Source organism: Dendrobates tinctorius, unplaced genomic scaffold, assembly GCF_039654945.1.
Source record: "Dendrobates tinctorius isolate UK_male_01 unplaced genomic scaffold, ASM3965494v1 ptg000161l, whole genome shotgun sequence".
Classification (NCBI taxonomy): Eukaryota; Metazoa; Chordata; class Amphibia; order Anura; family Dendrobatidae; genus Dendrobates; species Dendrobates tinctorius.
Window position 1 is genome coordinate 5985686 of NW_027361828.1, and position 24424 is coordinate 6010109.

Here is a 24424-nt window from a genome sequence, read left to right on the forward strand (position 1 = left end):
ACCTGTCCACACTGCCAAAAGTACCAATACCTGGTTTAAAAGCAACAGTATCACTGTGCTTGATTGGCCAGCAAACTCACCTGACCTTAACCACATAGAGAATCTATGGGGTATTGTCAAGCTGAAGATGAGAGGCAACAGACCCAACAATGCAGACAAGCTGAAGGCTGCTATCAAAGCAACCTGGGCTTCCATAACAACTCAGCGGTGCAACAGACTGACCGCATCCATGCCACGCCGCATTGATGCAGTAATTGATGTAAAAGGAGCCCCGACCAAGTATTGTGTGCATTTACTGAACATACATTTCAATAGGCCAACATTTCAGATTGTAAAATAATTTTTTAAAGCTGGTGTCATAAAATATTCTAATTTACTGAGATAATGACTAGTGATAAGCGAGTATACTGGTTGCTTGGGTGATCTCCGAGTATTTTGGCGTGCTCGGAGATCTAGTTTTCATCGCCTCAGATACATGATTTGTGACTGCTAGAAAGCTTGAATACATGTGTGGAATGCCTGTTTGTTAGGGAATTCCCACATGTATCCAGCCTGTCTACAAGTCGCAAATCATGCAGATAAGACGACGAAATCTAAATCTCCGAGCATGCCAAAATACTCGGAGATCACCCAAGCTTGCTCGGGGACTTTCGAGCAACAATGCTACTCGCTCATCACTAATAATGACTTTTGGGATTTCATTGGCTGTAAGCCATAATCATCAACATTTACAGAATTAAACACTTGAAATAGATCACTCTGTTTGTAATGACTCTACAAATGAGTTTCACTTTTTGTATTGAAGAATTGAAAGAAATTTAACTTTTTGATATTCTAATTTTGTAAAAATCACCTGTATATTCCTGTAAAACACCACCAGATTGCCTAACTTTGTGCTTGTTAAGAAATGCAACACAGCGCCGGAGTAGCGCAAACTATTTCTTTCCAAAGGACCCTAGATCTTAGATCTTTCACGCCAAGTGTTACTTGAAAGCTGTTTCACAGCTTTATAAGGGCTTCATAAATATGACTTTTGAAGGATATGTCATTAATATCTCCCATGTGGTAGGGGGCATTTCAACCAAAAAGACCACATCTATTCAGAGGACAGTTGTCTCCTGACCTCCATTTGGCAACCAAGGCAGGAGTTGAAGAAGTACAGGTGTCATATCCATGCAAGTCTGCTGTTCTGATCTAGTAAGAGTCTGAAGTGTGGATATAGTTTACAGTGCCTATGTCCGTTCATTAACTCCTATGACATTAAAGTTAATTTTGCTTTGTGATTTTGTCATATTAATGCTTTAAACCAATTTTTTGTTTCCATTTCTAGACATGAGTTCCCAAGAGTTGTATGATGTCCCCCGTCCTTTCTCCAGTGATAGAGCCAGCTCACTCGAGGGCTTTCATTTCGTAAGTGACTGTATTTGTGGTAGTTGAGACATCCTGTGAAAAGTTTGACTTTTATGCATCACTTTCAAGTGTTACCCTTTACTTTCAGAAAAATCGAAGCATGCTGGCAATGGGAAGCTTCTCCACAGAGGAATTGGATGAAAACTATGTTCCTATGAACCCCAATTCTCCTCCTAGGCAGCATTCAAACAGCTGCACAGAACCCATCCAAGAAACCAACTACGTCCCCATGACTCCAGGCACCTTTGACTTCTCGGCTTTTGGGATGCAAGTACCACCTCCAGCTCACATGGGGTTTAGATCCAGTCCACAAACCCCTCCAAGAAGGTCTGTGCCCACAACTGACTGTGAGCCGCCGCCTGTGGATAGAAATCTGAAACCTCATAGAAAAGGTAGGTTGGGGTTACAGCATCGACTGCTGCTTTCTGCTGCCTCTAGTGAGCAATATTACCAAATGTTGCTAAAAATCTAACCTGCTTTCTTAAGAGCAACTAAAGACTGGTGATGACTGGTGTCTAAAGGTGCTCCTGGATTCTAATGCAAAGAGACTAGAAGCTAACTTTTTTCATTTTTATTTTGTGTTATGCAGTTGGGTCATCAGTAACCACTCATCCTTTTAAAGTATTTTTATTAACAAGGTTGTCTCATAAGCAAAGTACAGTTTCATTAATAGATCTTGGAATAATAAGTTCCAAATGCTGGATATGTGTAGAAAAAGTTATCTTACTGAGGTAATCTTCTAATTGCGTGTGGTGTGTTCCTGCTGTGCATTATTTGCTGGGTCTGACCATGCTGAGCTGCTCCAATTTATGGTCTGCCCACACCACTATTCCTGGCCAGGATGGGGAGCATAAAGGGAACCTAAGTAAAAATAAAAAAAGAGAAACTGCTGTTAACCTGCAGATTAACATCATATCTGCAAATTAATAACGTTCTGAAGCCATGTAGCCGCCACACTGAGAGCGCCGCTGCTGAGCCAGCTATCAGTCAGTGCCAGGTCGTGGTTACAACCGCCTCTCACTATGCATTGAGCGGGGACTGAAGCTGCAGCCACGTGACTGAAAGCCCAAGGCTGCTGGGAGGTATAAGGTTCATTTCCTTCAGGCAACGGATTCTCGCTGCAGTGGCCGCACTGCTTCAGAATGCTATTAACCTGCAGATTAACCCCATATCTGCAGGTTGTTTTTTTTTCTTTATTTTTATATGACATTCCCTTTATGATAAGAGTATAAAGACAAGGCAGCAGGGTCTCAGTTCTGCTGATATGAGAATACATTTCCCTGCCTGTTTTATCACAGGATTGAGTGCTTCTACTGCTTTACCAGCACCCTGAATTCACCCTGACATGAACGCTCCACGGGCTGGAGACGCAGCAGATACACTGTTTCTGTAATAAATCAGGCAGGTCTGTATACTCTTGTCATAAGTGACTTCTGCATCCTTCCCCTTTGGCCAGGAGCTGTGGTGCTGACTATGAGATCTTATAAGATTATCTCAGCACAGGAACTTTTTTTGTTATACATTCTATTGTGGAACGTATTATCTAAATATCTGTTAATCAAAATGTACATTGCTCGTGGGGCAACTCCTGTAAATACATCCAGGGGATGGAAAGTTAGTCACTGCTAAACCAATGGTTATCTGGATATAGAGAGATACCTGATCTTGCTTTCTGTCAAAAAAGACCCAGAAGAACAATAATTTTTTCATGTGTTGCATCCATTTCATACCTCTCTTATCTCATTGTAATACTGGTTCTTGCGTTTTGGCTTTTGAGCAGAGCAGCCATTCTGCGCAGTCCTCCCCTCCGCCTACTGTTTCACATACAGATGCCCTCAGGATGTTCTTATTTCACTTTACGACAGGATGAGAGAGCGGTAACCCATCTGTATATCCTACTAATATTTTATATATCTGCAGTTTTCTTCATAAAAATCTAATGTCTGTCTGGGCTTAACACAAGCTGCTTCTCTTATAAAGCTAACATTACTCGTATGTATACTTTGTATGGTGTTAGTGAAGTGATATGACCTATTGCTTATTTAGTACTCATATGCCTTCTTGCCCATTTTCTGCCTTCAGTTTCATTTTAATCCCATCACATGTGTAATTTTAAGGGATATTCCAAGATACTGTTTTAAGCTACTGTGTATTGGTGGCAGTGGGTGGGTTTTTTTTAAACAAGTAATTATATATTCACCTGTTTTGTTTTGTTTTTTTCTGTGCTATCCAGCATATCCTCCATACTTTGACTTTCAGTGGTCAAGTCCGTTATACATCATATGACCACTGCAGCCAGTCGGTGGCTTTTGTAAAATGCAACAGAACTACTGAGGCCAGGGTTCAGCTGCAGCATTTTTTGTGCTATATATTGAATATCACTGCTGCATCCAAGGTAAACAGAAACCCAGCGGTGAGGATTGGGTACACAGTGCTGGAATGGTGGGGAGTAGCTAGGGGAAGCTTTATAAATATCCTTAGAGGTTGATCAGTACTTTACCATTAATGACATCCTTAGGATAAGTCATGAATCTTTGGTTGGGATCCGACACCCAGCTCCCCCACCGGTCAGCTGTCTGCTGCACCCTCCAGCCAGAAGTACCGTACTCGTGAGCTGGCTGCCTTCTGATGGTGGCTGTTTATTGAATTGCATAGGAGATGGATGTGCAGTACCCTGCGGCGGTCACTGAGGACGGAGCAGCTCTGCAAGAGACTACTTCCAGCTGCCGATACTGATAAATAGCTGATCGGCGGAGGTGACTGGTGTTGGACCCCAACCAATCACACATTGATGACCTATCCTATGGATAGGTGATCAATGCTAAAGTAGTGCGCAACCTCTTTAACTATAGTTCTGCGTCTAGAAATTATAATGTGAAAGGTTTTGCCTGTTGGAGAATATCACTATTAAAATACAACTTTCAGTAAAGCTATGACACTAGCCATAGGTTCTTTTACTAGAATCGCTTAGTACAACCCTTTATACAATGATGGAGATTGATGAAAGTTTGAAGATTAAACAGGAAAAAATCCAACCTGTCGAAGTCCCAGATAGCGGATGTCAGGCGCCACATATGTTCTGACAGTGAGCGGCTTCTATGTAATCAGTCCCTTTCAATGTCTTTAGTTGACGTGTTCAAGCATTTTTGTTACACAACTTAGATTCTGCCATAGTCTTTCCTTTTCAGATGCTTTTACTTATTGTTTTTACCCTTTTTTGTCACACTTCTATTTTATGTTGAATCAACTTGTGTTTATTGCATTAAATTAGGACTTATTTTCATAAGAGTTTTATAGAAGAAAACTGCAGTTACAAACAATGGTCACATTTTGGATGAATGGATTACCGGATTTGTTTTTCTAACAGTCCCAATTATTCTGACTTTCCTGAAGTTCTGTTGTACCACTTTGTGCTGTGGTTTATTTTGGGTTATGCTTGCTTCCCATTTGCACATTATTTTTGCCTTTATGTAGGTATAAAACAATGGGCTTTGTGTAGAAGACCTCGCAGCAGGACCTTATATTCTGGGGTAGTAATGCCAGGACTAGAGTCAGTACATTTAAGATAAGGATTGTGGGGAGAAGGCCATAAGTACAGTCTGTACCACCCTATAGAGTCCTGTATAGTCTAATCACAAATCCCAATGTTTCACCTGCTTTGCTTCGTGCTCATATCATACAGCTCCACTCCGTACAATGTACTACGGAAGGATAGACGCCGAATGTTTTGTCAACTTTTTATACTTCAGAAGAAATTTTCTTAAGTGTTTTTTACTGAATGCCTTGGTGGTCAACATGCAGATTTTCTAGCTGATGTCACAATGTTTGGGAACATTGGTGTTTTTAGAATCACAAAGGCACAACGTTGATCCATCGGAAATGGAAGTCCCAGTTTTTCGGGTTTATTCCAATTCTGCTCTGAAATGCTTACATTTTTACTGTTCTTTATGCTGTAAGATGTGAAATGGATGTTCAGAAAATCTACCCGTGTTTTGTATATCTGAATAGATTGTTCCAAAGCCAAAATAAAACCTTTACTCCCCAAGATTGACAAGTGATATATTTCATATTTTTTTCATTGATATTTGTATTTAGTAATAAATACAATAATTGAGCAGTACCTTGTTGGGTATCTATACGTGGATGTGGGGATGAGCAGTAAATGAGGTAGCAGTAATGATTAATACCCTCTCCGATGCTTTTGAACATTGAGTTTTTCAACTTATAACAGCGGATAGGTGAGGGTCTTGGACCCCCTAGTACCACCCAGGATGAGGTCATCAATATCGGATACCCATTGAGCCCTTTTGAGGTGTTATTACATGTCATCTCCTCTATGGCTCCACATATGAGCTGACACATTGCGCATGACATTGGTGCAGAAAGCCACAGTTTTTTGGCGGTCCCCGAGTGTCAGTATGTTTATACATTTCCTTGTGGAATAACTGCACAATGGAAATGCCAGATGCTCCAGGCTCATAATTCCATGCTAAATTCAAGTATTTGCTAAAAGGGACAGGTCAGGAGAGGTGACAGGATTTCTTTGAAGTAATTCTAGATTTTGTATGGGGCAATTTTTGTATTTGACAGGACTCTTAGTGACGTAATTGTTAATCTCTCTTCTAACTTGTACCTAAATCAAGTTAAATTTGTCCTTAAATCAACTTTGTGTGACCGCAGACTTATGAATCCTCCAGCGCACACTGTTCTGGGAATGGCGGTGATGGAGGCTATAGTCGTACTCCCGGGTAGAAGCCATTGAATTGGCGTTTCCTCACTCTACATACAAGTGCATTGTGCGAAGAAGCTGCGCCCACTAGTGACTGCAGACTTTTCTTTGTAGACTGGACAACCCTTTTAATGTAATGTAAGCATTTCTTGCATTTTTACTGTACATGAGTTTTAAGTACCGTATATACTTGTGTATAAGCCCAGTTTTTAAGCACTTTTTTTGTGCTGAAAATGCCCCCCCTCGGCTAATACACGAGTCATTGTCCCAGAAAGCCGGTGGGGGAGGGGGAGCAACGGGTCACAGAGGCAGGAGCCGGCGGCTGTGGCTAAAGTCTGTGCCGCTGCTGTAATAGCGCACAGTGCCAGCCGCCGGCTTCCAGTACATATCATACTACCTGCACACCTTCGGCTGCTGGCACTCCATCTTCTTATGCAGTGCCAGCATCTGTTGTCCTTGGTTGGACTCAGGACCAGGACCTCTGTGCCACCACTGAGCAAACTTGCTGCAAATACAAGTGTGTGTTCTCTTTGTAATCAATAGCAAGTGTAACCCCTTCCCAGAATATAATGATGTATATCTTATTTGGAGTGTGGCAGTATGAAGTGGTCCCAGGAGCTGAGTCTGCTCCATACACAGCGGGAGCTGGGTGTGTTGTACAAGAGGCACCTGCAGCGGTCTAACAGAAGTTCAGTGCTAGACTTTTGGCCAACCTGCCATGCAATTACCAGATGCTGCTGATTCTGTAATGGCGTCCGAGTGCCTCCTGAAGGCCCCCAAGCGGTGTTGATACCCCTATGAAGCCCTTCCCATGTCATTGCGTGTTCCTTTATATTAGTATTGAAGTGTGTTGTAAAACTATTTAGCATCATGTATTGTGCAAGCAAATTACTGGATATTAAGTTCCCTAGGAGAATTAAAAAAAAAAAAAAAAATGGTAAAAGAAAAAAAGTTAATTTCAAATCTCCCATACCAGAAATAAAAAATATGCTTTATTTTTTTTTTCTTTAATTACAGCTTTCATAAGTCTATTATGAAGTGTTATTTCTCCCATGTTATCCCATATGGTGAACGTCATGAAAAAAAAATGTTTGACCTCCCAAAAAATTGAGTAAATGGCAATCAAAAAGTTATTTGTAACCCAAAACTATACAACAAAAATTAATCTTGCCCCATATAATGCCCAGGCCATCATACAGCTCCATTGACTGGAAAAATGATAAATAATTGCTATAATGGTGCTAGCTTACAGTAACTCATCACATCATTTCTACCTCCCAGTGATACCCATAGAAATGAAACCTAAGCAATAAGGGTAGAATTTGTCTATCTATAGTAATAATATTAGCCAGTGCTTTCAATATGAAATGTAGTATAGTTTATCTGATTTGCCATGTCTTATTCCTCATGTACAGGCATTGCAGGACCTTAGGAATCCTGATATAGTGTAAGTTAGCTAGTTGCTAGAGGTCGTAACCATGGATACCCAAGGTCCTGCAATGCCTGCACATGAGGAAAGAGACATAGTGAATCACAAAATCTATACTACATTTCTAATTGGAAGTATTTGCTATTATGATTATTACACCTACTACATATTGGGATAGGATCTTGAAGCTAGGAATACCCCTTTTAAGCAAGTTGAAGATGAAATGATCTGTAAAAGGGCTAAAGTTAAACAAGACACATTGTCTTTCGTGTGTATAATATATATATATATATATATATATATATATATATATATATATATATATATATATATATATATATATAAATGTGTGTATATAGTCATATTTTTTATTTTAAAAATAAGGTAAATGGGCCAATGCATAACTTTTGGCACCATTGTAAATGTGTGCTTACATAACTTTGACCAAAGTTTCAGATCTTAACAGGAAAGGCAAGGTAATGCAAATTTCTCAGATTTGTAAAAAAAAAAACACCGCCTCCTCTAAGCTTGTGCCAAAAAACAGGAGCCATAGAGACACCTGCACAAATATGGTATTCACGGAAAACTCCATAAGAAAACCTCGCCTGCATTCTCACAATAAAATTCCGCATCAGAAGTATGCAAAAAAAATATCTAAAGCCTAATTCATTTTGGAAACAAGTTCTGTGGACCAATGAGGTTGAAGTAGAATTATTTGGCCACAATGATCAAAGAAAGGTATGTGTGGAGAAAAAAGGACACATAATTTCAGGAAAAGAACATCTTGCCAACAATTAAAGCGAACCTGTCAGCCATTTTGGCCAATATAAGATGCGGCCTCCGCCTTTCAGGGCTTATCTACAGCATTCTATAATGCTGTCGATATGCTCCCGATCTGACCTGAAAGATGAGAAAAATAAGTTTTATTATACTCACATTTTCTTGCGATGCCGCTCCCCGGCATCACACTCCTGCCCAGGCATACTTCTCTGCCCTGTTGAGGGCAGAGCAAAGTACTGCAGTGCACAGGCGCCAGGAAAGGTCAGAGAGACCCAGCACCTGCGCACTGCAGGAATTAGATCTGCCCTCAACAGTGCAGAGAAGTATGCCTGCGCAGGAGCACAATGTCAGGGAGCCTGTGAAGCAAGCAGGAGGGCGGCATCGCAAGAAGATGGTAAGCGCCGGACCAGGACCTGCGACACCCACCGGACTGGAACGCCCCTCCCCCCGTGTGAGTGTAATAAAACTTATTTTTCTTTTCTTTCAGGTCGGATCGGGGGCTTATCTACAGCATTATAGAATGCTATAGATAAGCTCTGAAAGGCAGTGGCCTCATCTTATAGCGACCAAAACTGCTGACAGGTTTGCTTTAATCATGGGAGTGGATCAATCATGCTTTTAAGGTTGTATTGCAGCTAATGGCACGGGGAACATATCACTGGTAAAGGGAAGAGTGAATTCAATGAAATTTCAACAAATTCTTGATGCAAACAGAACAACATCTGTAAAAAAAAAAAAAAAAAAAAAAAAGCTGAAGTTAAAAAAAAGATGGCTTCTACAAATAAACACTGATCCTACAGTATACACAAGTAAAAATCCACAACAGGCTACCTCAAAAGGCACAAGCTGAAGGTTTTATAATGGCCCTCACAGTCCTCTGATTTGAACATCATTGAAAATCTGTGGCTAGACCTCAAAATAGCAGTGCATGCAAGACAACCCAGGAATCTCACAAAACTGGAAGAATTGACCAAGGAAGAATGGATGAAAATCCCTCAGGATAAATCCCTCAAAGATTCTTGGCTGGCTACAAAAGCGTTTCCAAGCTGTGTTAGTTTCAAAAAGTGGGTGCTACTAGGTACTAACCATGCAGGGTGCCAAAACTTTTGCATCGGTCCATTTTCCGTTTTGTAATTTTTAAAATGTAGAAAATGTCCTTTTTTTGCCTAAACTATAAAGTAAATGTGTCATATTTAACTGTAGTCTTTTTTTAGAGATTACTAGCTGAAGTGCCCGGTGTTAGAATCATAGAATCGTAGAGTTGGAAGGGACCTCCTGGGCCATCTGGTCCAACCCCCTGCTCAAAGCAGGATTCGCTAAATCATCCCAGTCAGATGTCTGTCCAGCCTCTGTTTGAAGACTTCCATTGAAGGAGAACTCGCCACTTCTCGTGGCAGCCTGTTCCACTCATTGATCACTCTAACTGTCAAAAAGTTTTTTCTAATATCTAATCTGTGTCTCTTCCCATTCAGTTTCATCCCATTGCTTCTAGTCTTTCCTTGTGCAAATGAGAATAAAGTTGATCCTTCTACAATGTGACAACCCTTTAGATATTTGTAGACAGCTATTAAGTCTTGGTGTTGCACAGGCATAGTAACTAACTGTGGTTAGTTATAACAAATTATAATGATTATCCTCCATCCCATAGTCCAGTGCCTACATACCCATCATACATATCTGCCATCCCATAGTCCCGTGCCCATATACCCATCATACATATCCTCCACCCCATAGTCCAGTGCCTACATACCCATCATACATATCTGCCATCCCATAGTCCCGTGCTCATATACCCATCATACATATCTGCCATCCCATAGTCCCGTGCTCATATACCCATCATACATATCTGCCATCCCATAGTCCCGTGCTCATATACCCATCATACATATCCTCTATCCCATAGTCCCGTGTCCATATACCCATCATACATATCCTCCATCCCATAGTCCCGTGCCTATATACCCATCACACATCCTCCATCCCATAGTTCTGTGCCCATATACCCATTATGACATAATCTTTGCCATGGCAACCTATTATGACATCATCACCATGGAAACCGTTATGACATAACCGTCACCATTGCAACCCATTATGACATCAGCATCGCCATGACAACCATGTGACATCCTAATGCGGGACCTCTCTGGAGGTATGTTCTGCCCCGGCACCGCTTACTCCTATGTGGGTGGGTCATTTGTTATAGGTAGGGGTGGGCATCTTGTTGCAGCCTTTTGGCAGATTATACTGCCAATGTATGTGCGATTAGTCACACTTGTGATATAGTTACAATACATATAAAGTTTATTCGCCTTTTTGCCATTTGTATGGACATACATAAATGTTAAGGGATTGTGTCTCTATCCCTTGATATTTTGAGGCTGTTGGGCTATTTATGCCTACAGTGCAGCTGGTATTGATGCCAATATGTATATTGAGATATATATGGCCAGGGCTAGGTCACGTGTCTCTTTGCACTGCAGCACTTTATTTCTGTACACATGTTCCCCATTTCCCGTTCTGTGTAAATCCTTGAATAAAGTATGTACTATTTTTTGATATTTGGATCTATTGGTCGTAATTTATGTGGTTCTCACATCCCCTTGCTATATATTATGCACGGCTGATCCTATGACCATCCAAAATTATCAGCATTTAAGATACAGAATGCTGTTTTATGCCTTTGCTTGTTTTCACTATTAATGTGATAAGTGCATTGGTGTAAATGATTATGGTTACTTCATTTTCACAAATATATGATGAGGGAGGTTCACCATTTAACCATCCATTATCCATTCAGCCAGTGGAATCCTAAGAGTTTTCATGCTGTCAATTATCAGTAGATAGTGCTGTGAAAGGATTTGCCTATTACTATCAACATATATCCATCTTTGAAATACATCCTTCATGCATAATTTAAGTCCTTGATTGCTGTTGATTTTTATAGAAATGCAAATGCACTTCACTCTAAATTATAGCACTAAGCAAAGGATCCTATGGTGATAAATGGTCCATGCTGATTTACTGTACTGTCTCTCAGAGCTTGCGCTTACTAGAGATGAGCAAATCAATGGACATTGAATTTATGTTGAATATTTGGGAATTCACTGGATTGGGCAAATCTGAATAATTTGTAATTTGCTCCAGCTCACATGACCTTAGCTGGATGGCTTTCCCATAATGCCATGCAATGATCACATGGTAAAGCACAGCCAATTAGAACAGACTGTCATAGCCTGTATAAAAGCAGAAGCAGGAAATTAAGTAACAATTTTATGGTGACTCTAGATAAAAGATGTAACAGTTTACAGAGTGGAAGAAAGACACACAACACTAAAGAAAGTAAGGGCTCATTCAGATGTCTGTCTTGTATGAGCCCAATCTTTTTCATGGATAGAACTTTTAACTGTTGAACATGTGATTGGCTCCATAGACTATATTTATGGATGGAGTGGTTCGCACAAAATCAGAGACATTGTCCTATTTTGATCCGAGTTTCTGATCGAATTTGCTAATGCAAGTCTATGGTCCATGAAAATAATTGTACAGCAAATTGCCATCTAATGCCATTCATGTGCTGCCAGTTTTTTTTCACTGACTCTTTTTGATATGGGAAGCTGGAGAAATCTCCCATCTGTGGAGTATTCCTTTTTTTTTTCCCTCTCTCATCCGAGAAAAACTGATGAAACCCTGACCAATCTCTGGTGAACATGCTCGGATAAGTTGCTATCTGAATATTCTCGTGGGCTAACCGAGTGTCTTGGGCATGCTCAAAAAAAAAATGTTCGCCTGCATGTCTGTCAGCTGTTTGATAGCCGCAGCACATGATTTTCTGTTTGTTAGGCAATCCCTGCATGTGTTGAGGCTGTTGTACTGTCGCGAGACATGCAGGTGCGGCGACTGAAACATATTTTTCGAGCACGCTCAGATAACACCTTATCCAAGCACGTTCCGTCATCATTAGCAAATGCCAAACAAACTCTGATTAAAAAAAAAAAAAAACCTATTTTGGAACTTCGTCCGTTTTTTGACCTCTGAGAAAAATGGCCAACCGAACCTACATTCACATGTTGCATTTCTTCATTGGAATTGTGGCAAGAATTGTATAGTTTTGCCCAGGGCTGTGGAGTCGGTAAGCCAAACCTCCAACTCCTCAATTTCCATGACTCTGACTCCATGACTCCGACTCCCTCATACCAGTGCTGTGGAGACGGTAAGCCAAACCTCCAACTCCTCAATTTCCATGACTCTGACTCCATGACTCCGACTCCCTCATACCAGTGCTGTGGAGACGGTAAGCCAAACCTCCAACTCCTCAATTTCCATGACACCGACTCTGACTCCGACTCCACCAAAATGGGCTCCGACTCCACAGCCCTGGTTTTGCTGCTATCCTTAGAATTGCATCAAAAATGTTGGGCGTGTGAGCATAGTCTAAAGAAACCATAGCAGTGAAGAAAAGTGAATACATCTTTATCAGCGTTTTCAGACTTTGGAGCATTTTTTATTTGCTGCAAATGGAAAATTTCTTTGAAGCTGTCAAAGTTTAGTTTTAAGATTAATTCATATCTATTTAATTATGTAATATAAATACTAGTTTTATGCACTTGGGAAACAGCCATTGTGGATGTAGTTGCCATCCCCCTCTTGCTTTCTTCTTAAGTAGAAAGTTATAAACCTAATACAGTGAATCCTCTTTGAGTTGACCACCAAATAAATTTTTCCAGTGGATGATTCATTTAAAGAACATGCCCAGAATGTATAATGTATATCAGAAGTGAATCTGCCGCAGAAAATCTGTTGTGGATAAGAGGTGGTATTTTCTGTACTTGATTCCAGTCAGCAGGGAAAATTTCCCATGGGAAATAAAAATTAGAAGTGCTGTTGGTAAAATGGTACCTGACAACATTGGTTTTCACAGGCGATCGGAGTAGTTGACTTCTAAGTGTAGCTTGATGACCTGTATAAGGTGTTACCTTCTCTTGTGGCCAAATGTTTTAAGACTGTCACAAATTTTGGTTCTTGCAAAGGTTACTGCTTCATTTTATATAGTGGTAGTTTGCATCAACTCTAGAGTGATATGAAGGCTGATGATGAATTGCAAAAATCGCTAACTCAATCCTTGCCATGAAAATGAACTAAATCCTAAAAAAAAAAAAAACTTCCACTGAATTTCAGCCCTGCCATAAAACTACCTGCTTACGACATCGTTGGCTGAAGCGGTGATGACAATGAGGACACGGCATCAAGCGAACATGCCACCTATTGGATGAAGCAATAATAAAAGTTAATATCGACCCTTTATTGATCGTTGCTTCATGAAGATAAGTAGTCAAACCATAAACTCCATTTGCATACTCCTCAGTGTAAGCAGGAGATCTGATTTGTCTGTATGAGAGGCCGTTAACTTGGCATCGAAGGGGGGATTGTCTGTACTTGTTGAGAGTTACAAGACAGTGTAAGGAGACTAACCACCAGTCTGCAGTTTCTGCTTTGGCTTCTTATCCCATATGACAAGGCTCATTAAGGATTGATATTGACTTTTAGGATTGCTACGTCCATAAGGTGGCACTAGCGATAAAGTCCTCTTCCTTTATGTAGAGGCTATTTGCATATTTAGAGTCCCAGAGGAGCATTGCATGGCCTTCTAACTCTCCTTATGTTGGTTTAGCACTCCACAAGGAATGTAACGTTCCCTCTTACATCCTCTGTTACAAACGGATTGCTTTAAAAGAGGACTGGTTCTTGATGTCATGGTTGTCTTCTATTAACCAATGTTACCTCCAAGGAAACATGCAGTCATCATTTTTCATCAGAAGGGCTTTACAGGCAAGAACATTGCAGCTCCTAAGATTGCCTATAAATCAACCATTTATCTGATCATGAAGTACTTCAAAGAGTAAGGTTCAATTGTTATGAAAAAAGCTGCAAAGCGCCCAAGAAAGTCCAGCAAGTTCCAGAATTCCGCTTTAGGATCGGTTCACCAGTGCAGAGCTTACTTGGGAGTGGCAGCAGGCATGTGTCAGTGTCTGTATGCACATTGAAGTGAAGTAAGCTGGCCCGGTATCAAGAAGTGCAGCAAACCACTCACCTCTCTCCAAGAAAAGCTTCATAAATAGACTGACAACAGGACTGCAGAGCAATGGTATAAAGTTATATACTTAAATGAAGGCCCCTTTAGACTGTTTGGGACATCTAGAAGAATGATTGGAGGAAAAAAAGGTGAGCGCTAACATTTTTGTCATGTCAGAAATTGGCTCAGTGAAGCTGATATCCAGCTGCCAGGCCAAATTGCAGAAGTCTTGAAAAATAAGGGTCAACACTAATGTTGATACTTTGCATAACCTTGATGGATTTTGTCAAAAAAAGTGTAAAATCTTCTAAAATGCTTATAATTGAACTTCAGTGTCAATAGAGACATCTGCCTAAAAGATCTAAAAACACTGAAGCAGCAAACCGTGAAAACCAAACCTGGTGTCGGTCTCAATTTTTGGCCACGACCATAGTAAACTCTGGGTGCATTTAAGCTGTAGGAATCTGTACACTTAGCGTAAAACTCAATCTGGTTCCCTTTTCAACGGGAAGTCCAGCCTCGGTAAAAAAAAAACAAAATTTTCACGCAGCATGGATGGGGATAAAAATACTCAACCCAATGGATCAAGCCACTTTTGAGTAGCTGAAGCATTCAGCTGAATGGAACTGTGCATTATTGGACGTTCCAGTCAACTGACCACAGCAGCCAATTACAAGCCACAGTGGGCTGGTGAATGGAGATGGGCAACATCATAGCTTCTGGTCCGGGAACAGACCAGGAGAGTGGGCTGCGTTGGCAACAGGTGAGTGTGTTTCATTTTGTTTTTACCCCATTCATGCCACCAGTAAATTTGAGGGCCAAACTTTCCCTTGAAATTCGCATCTCCTGAAAATATACGTACCTGTCACTGTTTAATCAAATTATGTATTTTTCCCCCTTTGTTGGAGATGTTTCTTATAGTGGCTTGTACCCTGATGTGGATTTTTTTTTCCAGAACGTATGTGTAGATTTGGCACTGTACGTGTGCACGTTTCTCATTCTCGCCTTGTTTTATGATAGTGCTGTAGGAGAATAAATGAAGTTGTCTATCTGGAAAAAGTTGTTTTAATGTGTTTAAGATGAAAATAGTTGATACTAATAAACATTAACAAGGAAAGCTGCCTGATGTCGACACCTCAATGATACCGGTACCAGCACCTCCATTTCCAACTTGATTTCGACACAGTAGCGTTCTTCCTCTGACCCTGTGTGTGAAGTCGGCTTCCTGTCCTGCTCCTTTCAGCCAGTCCCCATCTCAATTTCTCCATTGGAGACCGAGAAGGGGGCTGGTTCTGCTATTGACATGAACCACACTGGGGCAAAGGAAGCTAAAGCAAAGCAAGGGATTGAGCAACCTGGATCAGCAACTTTCTTAAAACAGATTTGTAAACCTCTGTTTTCACGCTAAACACGTTGAAACAAGTTATTTTTTGGAGCTGGACAAACCCTTTAAGTGAAGATAAACCTCATGGGTGAGTTTTTGTTCATGAAAAGTTGATGTTGGGTAGTAGAGGAGAATATCTACTGTCCTGAATTCTCTTGTGCTGGCTTCAGAAGGCTTCTGGCATGTGGCATTATTTTTCTTTTCAATTTGGTGCTTCCACTTTGAGCATGAAAGCAGCTCCGCTGTGAGACTTCTCTGGACAGGGTTGCTTTTGCTGATTAAATTAACCCTGCTGTGCCGCCTGGATTCCGCCGCTTTCCGTGCAGAACTCCGTTTTTGTTCCTTTTTTTTTCCAGGCAACTGTTTTATTAAGCGAGTCTTCTTTTTACCAATTAGGTCAAAGCCCTAAAATTTTAAGACCTAAACCTCATGGTTTAGAGCGAACTGATTCACAAACCATAGGTGAATTTCCCCGAAGAAACAAGGGTATGTACTTAGATCTCCACCATGTCCTTAATTTGAACTGCTATGCGCTTCTATATAGAAATGCAGAAACCTATATTGCACGGTAAGACAAAAGAGTCCTTACCTGTGGTTCAATAAAGAAAATATGGTGGCTGGTTTACATTGCTTAGAAATGTATTTATTTTATTAACTGTTTCTTTTATAGTAAGTGGTTAAGATATAGACTGTTAACTTTGGCTTAACCTTTTTTCTACTGTTTGATTTAGATATGGTATTAGTAATCTAGTAATATTAACTTGCTTAATTATTTAGATGTGTTGTGTTTATGATCTAAATTTGTTGTGTTCTGATATTTTTTATTTAAAAATGTTTATTTCCAAGGTGTTCACACAAATTGAATGGTGCCTCATCTTATCACACTACAAAAGCTAAAGTACTCATTAATATATGCAGTGATAGGTTATGACAGGGACGCACAATCTCTGGCTCATGATAATCGGTGCTGCCCCCCAGAAGAGCGACTACTGTCTACAAATAGTCAAATCCAGCACACAGACCAGACCTAGTAGTCCAATACACTTAATTTCCAAAAACTAGATGCAAATGCAACTAGACCACATCGATCGTCTTCAATGCAAATGTAACAATTTGTTTGCTTTCTCCTCTGTCACCACATCCCTCTGTATTGTTATGGCTCTTGTCAATTTCATGAGGATCTCTACAAACCCACACATTCAATTAGGTGATTTCTATTTTCCTTAAAGGGAACCTGTCAGCATTATTGGGCACAGTAACCTACACAGTGTCAGGTCGGCGAAGTTATACTGATTAAAATGATACCTTGGTTGATGAAATCCGTCTTGTGGTTGTTTAATCTTTATTTTCAGTTTTGAGTTAAGGATATGCTCGTGCTGAAAATAAAGATTAAACAACAACCACAAGACAGATTTCATCATCCAAGGTGTCATTATCAGTATAACTGCGCCGATCTGAAACTCTCTGTAGATTACTGTGCACAATCCTGCTGACAGGATCCCTTCAACCTTGCATAAGGCAATGCAGCTGGACAAGCTCTTCCATAAAAGGTTTTGGCGAAGGCTCCACTGCACCTTTGGCCACAACACAGATCATGCAGCAAAGGATGGCTGTATGCTGCTACTGTGTTGCAGTGCTGTGGAGTCCGTAAGCCAAACCTCCGACTCCCCAATTTCCCCGACTTCCGACTCCACGACTCTGACTCTATGTACATGCTCCGTAATGAGGCAGTGCTGTAAAGGGCAGCACAGATTCATGTCAACTAAAGGCCGAGATCGTTAGATCAGGAACAGAACAGACATTTCTAGGACATTTCATAACTTTCCCAAATTGTAAGAACATTTACTGCACAACCTGCATCATACTACTGTACCCAATTTATTGCTTAGTTTAGGAGTCGGTCCATTTTACACCAACTCCACCAAAATGAACACTGACTCCACAACTGCGACTCCACATTCCTGGTTGTAACATGGTGCATTGTTGCATTGTGATCTTCAAGTTAATCAGAAAAATAAGAACTAGATATATTATTTATAGAAGGAAAGTTCTGCTCCAGCTGCAATTAAAATCTTCTTTAATGAAAAACCATTAAAACATACAATGGTGAAGACTCTCCATATAACCTCACCACAACAGAGATGACAGGCTACGTGTTTCGACCTGACGGTCTTTGTCAAAGCTCTGGTGAGCTGGCTATTTCTTTCTATATATATTATTTATGACTTGCTTATTGTGGTCTCAGTACCTTATGGGTCACAATGCAGCCCTATTAATTTTTATTGTGCTCCGACATAGCAGCTTAGTGCGATCTTAGTTCGCATGGTCAGAGTCCCAGTGTAGCTCCACTTTAAAGGGGTTGTTCACCACTAGGACAACCTTCTCGCTCTGAATATATGAAAAAAGGGGAATGGGGAACGGGAGAAGTTGGCTCACCATTTGCAGTCTCTTTCCAAGAACGAGCTGCACGCACGGAGCCGCCTGCGCCTGCAAGTTCCAAAGAATGAAGGAAAAAAGGTACTTCAGCGTAGAAAAATATACAACTTTGTCTCTAATGGAAGAAAAATCATAAAAAAAGCAGGCAGAATGCGAACAACACATAGATCCCCAGAGAGCTGCCAACCGACTCGTTTCATGGTTAGATGATTAAGACCGGAGTGTCAACGCGTTGGTTGGTAGCTCTCTGGGATCTATGGGTCGTTCGCATTCTGCCTGTCTTTATGATTTCTTTCCATTAAAGACAAAGTTTTATATTTTTCTACTCTGGGCTCCCATTAAAATAGATGCCGGAAAACATACCCAATACTGGCCTGGGGCGAGGATGCGCAGACTGGCCTGGGGCGAGGATGCGCAGACTGGCCTGGGGTGAGGATGCGCAGACTGGCCTGGGGCGAGGATGCGCAGACTGGCCTGGGGCGAGGATGCGCAGACTGGCCTGGGGCGAGGATGCGCAGACTGGCCTGGGGCGAGGATGTGCTGCACCAGTCTTGATGAATCAGCCCCTTTAGTGTTCAAGTTTTTCTCATCTTTGTGCACTGAAAGTGATAACTGCGGCTCCAAAGCTGAATCATTGCCATCATATATATGTGATCTGTTGTATTGGATTAGATTTCTAGCCAGTAATTGGCTGCACCTGAAGTTTATAGCATGATTGACTGATCCACAGCTGATCAGGGGCCATGAAAGCATTTTTTGGAGTCATTTTTTCCACCCTTTCTGAAGGTTGTGGGGGTATAAATATTTGCATTTCTCTCTGCTTACGTTGGTTGGCTGATTTTAAATCTCTTGTTTATGCTCCAGTTAAAGTTAATTTTCTACTTGAACATGGTTTCTTTTTTTCTTTGGGGGGGGGGGGGGGGAGATTCTAGTAGTTGGATCTTTCTTTTTGTGATCCAGAGCTCCAGTTCACCAGTATAAGTAATGTAGCCACCACTGGAGGAATCTTAATGCTTGCACGTAAAATAATAAAAAAAGGTTGCTGTACAAGCCTATATCCTATAGAACCTGTGGGCATCAGGGACTTTATTATTGCTCTCTGCTGTATCAGGAGAATGGAGCTCTGATCAGTATTCAACATACAATTCTTGACATGAAAATGACATGGCATTAAAGGCAACCTGACATCAGAAAATCGCCTTTCAGTGAGCGCTATGGGCTATCAGGTCAGGTTCCTTTTAAGTTGTACATTAACTTAAGGCATGAAATGGAATCGGATAAGATGCCCATCTTTTCCCTTCCTCAAGATAGATGTTGGAGATATACAGGGATTTTCATAAAAGCCCCTAGACATTACCGATTAGCGCTCCGCAGAACGGAGTTAGGCACAGCTGTATAGTGGACGCATACATTTCTCTCTGGACCGACTAGGACTGATTTCTGCTGGGTTTCAGGCACATAGTCAAAAATTTTAAGGGTTGAAAGCTGAGCTGGTAAAGAACTTGCATGAAGACTCATATCGCGATTAGTAAAATGTCGTATTCATGCAAACAAGATGTAGGCGTTTAGTGCTGGCGGTCATTGGTTGTAAATGCTTATTCCAGAAAAATGACCGTACTTAAAAAAAAAAAAAAAAAAAAAAAAAAAAAAAAATATACCGTAAATAAGGAGAAACACCAACAACTCATTCAATATAATTATTTTATTAAATAAGGACACCAACAAAGACGGAAGTACACCAAGACATTGGATAGATATAATGAATGGGAAAAACATATTAATAACAAGGGGAGCGGGTCAGCGCACACAGCACTATTGGTAATAACCGTGTATCAAATATAATCACCGGAGACTGGAAGCTGCAACATGGACACGCAAGAAGGGGGATATAAATATATGTAATCCCTTGAGAGGCTATATAAAGTGCAGTGCAATGTAAAAAAAAAAAAAAGTGCTTTTTTTTATGATGAGTTCACGTTATATTTATTGATTCAATAACTTTACTAAGGAGTTCATATTACAGGTCCAAATAAGTCTTAAATCTCTCTCATCACCGGTAGGGAAAGGTGCATAATGCAATATAATATGAAAAATATATCGTCATAGGTATAGATGGAAGAGATGTGATACAAACCAGAACTCATGCTGCATGTGCTGCCACCCCACATTCCAATGTGTGTTTCACACGTTGCTTTGTCAGGGAGTGATGGGGTGAGGGAGCAGTGTAGGTTTATGCATATGGTGGGTTAGGCGTAGGTCAGTAATACAGGATTTGCTCAGGTGCTCATTATTGGGCGCATCGCTATTCACCACGGTGATGGCGTCCCTGCCGCAGGTCTCATTGCAACGTCACCGGAAGGCGCGGTCGTGAGGTCACAGGCGAGGCTCACGACAGGGCACGAGCACACAACGGAAACACGCAATGCGCACAGCACCAGCACGGCCATGTTATAAAAGGGCAGAACTGTGGGAAAACAGAATATATCTGTAAAAAGATATGCCACATAGGATATAGAACCCCGGCTCTGGGGCAGAGAAATAAAAGAATTATCAGAGAAAATGCACTGAGGTATGTATAATATAGCATCAATATGGCCATGAAAAACCGGGTAAAGACAAACAAAAATATATATTATATACAGTACTGACCAAAAGTTTGGACACACCTTCTCATTGAAAGAGTTTTCTTTATTTTAATGACTATGAAAATTGTAGATTCACTCTGAAGGCATCAAAACTATGAATAACACATGTGGAATTATATAATTAACAAAAAAGTGTGAAACAACTGAAAATATGTCTTATATTCTAGGTTCTTCAAAGTAGCCACCTTTTGCTTTGATTACTGCTTTGCACACTCTTGGCATTCTCTTGATGAGCTTCAAGAGGTAGTCACCTGAAATGGTTTTCACTTCACAGGTGTGCCCTGTCAGGTTTAATAAGTGGGATTTCTTGCCTTATAAATGAGGTTGGGACCATCAGTTGTGTTGTGCAGAAGTCTGGTGGATACACAGCTGATAGTCCTAGTGAGTAGACTGTTAGAATTTGTATTATGGCAAGAAGAAAGCAGCTAAATAAAGAAAAACGAGTGGCCATCATCATTACTTTAAGAAATGAAGGTCAGTCAGTCTTGAAAATTGGGAAAACTTTGAAAGTGTCCCCAAGTGCAGTGGCAAAAACCATCAAGCGCTACAAAGAAACTGGCTCACATGAGGACCGCCCCAGGAAAGGAAGACCAAGAGTCACCTCTGCTGCGGAGGATAAGTTCATCCGAGTCACCACCCTCAGAAATCGCAGGTTAACAGCAGCTCAGATTAGAGACCAGGTCAATGCCACACAGGGTTCTAGCAGCAGACACATCTCTACAACTACTGTTAAGAGGAGACTTTGTGCAGCAGGCCTTCATGGTAAAATAGCTGCTAGGAAACCACTAAGGACAGGCAACAAGCAGAAGAGACTTGTTTGGGCTAAAGAACACAAGGAATGGACATTAGACCAGTGGAAATCTGTGCTTTGGTCTGAGGAGTCCAAACTTGAGATCTTTGGTGCCAACCACGTGTCCTTGTGCGGCGCAGAAAAGGTGAACGGATGCACTCTACATGCCTGGTTCCCACCGTGAAGCATGGAGGAGGAGGTGTGATGGTGTAGAGGTGCTTTGCTGGTGACACTGTTGGGGATTTATTCAAAATTGAAGGCATACTTAGCCAACATGGCTACCACAGCATCTTGCAGCGGCATGCTATTCCATCCGGTTTGTGTTTTGTTGGACCATTTAGTTTTCAACAGGACAATGACCCCAAACACATCTCCAGGCTGTGTAAGGGCTATTTGACCAAGAAGGAGAGTGATGGGGTGCTACGCCAGATGACCTGACCTCCACAGTCACCAGACCTGAACCCAGTCGAGATGGTTTGGGGTGAGCTGGACCGCAGAGTGAAGACAAAAGGGCCAACAAGTGCTAAGCATCTCTGGGAACGCCTTCAAGACTGTTGGAAGACCATTTCTGGTGACTACCTCTTGAAGCCAAGAGTGTGCAAAGCGGTAATCAAAGCAAAAGGTGGCTACTTTGAAGAACCTAGAATATAAGACATATTTTCAGTTGTTTCACACTTTTTTGTTAATTATATAATGCCGCGTGTTAATTCATAGTTTTGATGCCTTCAGAGTGAATCTACAATTTTCATAGTCATGAAAATAAAGAAAACTTTGAATGAGAAGGTGTGTCCAAACTTTTGGTCTGTACTGTATGTAGATGTAATATAACATCATAAATCACAGTATCAAGTGATCATAGAGGCAAAGAATGTGGACCAAAAGAATATATATAAAAAATCATAAATAACATTAAAAAAAAAAAGTTAAATCACTAAAGTAAAATAATATGCATAAAAACGGTAATTGTATGTTTATGTGTTGGTGTATAATAGTTGTAAATGCACCTTGGGTCTCTCGTGTCGGGTAGATGCTTGAGAAGATCTGTCCAGATCACCGTGAGGCTAATGGGTTACCAGACTGATGTCTCGGTTATAAGGACATTTGTGAAGGGCTGTTATAGCCCCATACTTCAGAATAAGTTGTTTCCCAAGTGAACGACAAAACCATTGTAATTTTGTTTCTTCCTTTTGTACAGTAAAGCCAGCGCCACTGGAAATCAAGCCTGTTCCTGAATGGGAAGAGTTGCCCGTACGCTCTCCAGTAACCAGAAGCTTCACACGAGAGTGAGTATTTTATTAGGTCTGAGAAACAGCTGTTGGGAACACATGTTATTTGGTCAGTAACATTGTGGTTTCTACATACTGTGCTCCTGCTGTGTCAGTGCTGTGCTACTACACGCACCACCACTTTTAGTTGAGACTTACTTTATTAATTTGCCATATAAATCTATTGATGTCAGAGGGAGGATAATGCTGCGTAGTGAAGGAATGGGCTGCAGAAACTTGGTGACTTATACCGAGGCAAACAAATCTTAGTAAGTGGGAGCCTTGTACGAAGCCTGTCCTGGTTGCAATACATACAGTTGTGCTCAAAAGTTTACATTCCCCAGCAGAATTTTTGCTTTCTTGTCCTTTTTAAGAGAATATGAATGATAACACCAAAACTTTTTATCCATTCATGGTTAGTTGTTGAGTGAAGCTATTTATTGGGTTTTCTCTTTTTAAATCATAATGACAACCCAAAACATCCAAATGACTCTGATGAAAAGTTAACATACCCTGGTGATTTTGGCCTGATAACTTGCACAGACGTTGACACAAATGGGTTTGAATTGCTACTAAAGATGACATCCACATCTGTGACCTGTTTGCTTGTATTCAGTGTGTGTGCATAAAAGCTGAGTGAGTTTCTGAGATCCAGACAGACTCTTGTATCTTCCATCCAGCCACTGACGTTTCTGGATTGTGAGTCATGTGGAAAGCAAAAGAATTGTCAACAGATCAACGGGAAAATGTAGTTGAACTGTATAAAACAGGAAAGGGATACAAAAAGATATCCAAGGAATTGATAATGCCAGTCAGCAGCTTTCAAACTGTGCTTAACAAATGGAAAATCGGGGGCTCTGTAGAAACAAAACCATGGTCTGGTAGACAAACAAAAATTTTGTAAACAATTGCCAGGAAAATTGTTTGGGATGCAGAGAAAACCCCAAATATAATATCAGCTGAAATACTGGACTCTCTGAAAACTAGCGGTGTGGCTGTTTCAAGATGCACAAAAAGAAGGCACTTGAAGTAAAATGGGCTGCATGGTCAAGTTGCCAGAAGAAAGCCATTACTAGGCAAATGCCACAAGTTATCTTACCTACAATATGCAAGACAGCACAGAGACAAGCCTCAAATCTTCTAGAACAAGGTAATTTGGAGTGATGAGACCAAAATTGAACTTTTTGGCCACAACCATAAACATTACAGTTGGAAAGAGGTCAGCAAGGCTTATGATGAAAGGAACACCATTCCTACTGTAAAGCATGGCGGTGGATCGCGGATTGTTTTGGGTATGTGTGAGCTACAACGACACAGGAAACTTGGTCAAAGTTGAAGGAAAGATGAATGCAGCATGTTATCAGCAAATACTGGAGGCAAATTTGCACTCATCAGTCCAAAAGCTGCGCATGGGAGGTACTTGGACATTCCAACATAACAATAATCCAAAACACAAGGCCAAGGCGACCTGCTATTGGCT

General features: G+C 40.9%; 1 protein-coding gene across 2 annotated transcripts in view; it reads left to right on the top strand.

Annotated features, from left to right (window-relative positions):
* The window catches only part of GAB1 (GRB2 associated binding protein 1), a 164513-nt gene that overhangs the window by 130838 nt on the left and 9251 nt on the right, over positions 1-24424 (top strand). Inside the window, exons 5-8 of one of the 2 annotated variants that reach the window (XM_073549783.1) lie at positions 1331-1410; positions 1499-1802; positions 16205-16294; positions 22875-22962. In XM_073549783.1, the coding sequence (XP_073405884.1) occupies positions 1331-1410; positions 1499-1802; positions 16205-16294; positions 22875-22962 (562 nt within the window). The remainder of the gene's footprint in view (positions 1-1330; positions 1411-1498; positions 1803-16204; positions 16295-22874; positions 22963-24424) is intronic. The other variant, XM_073549784.1, reaches the window with a different exon arrangement.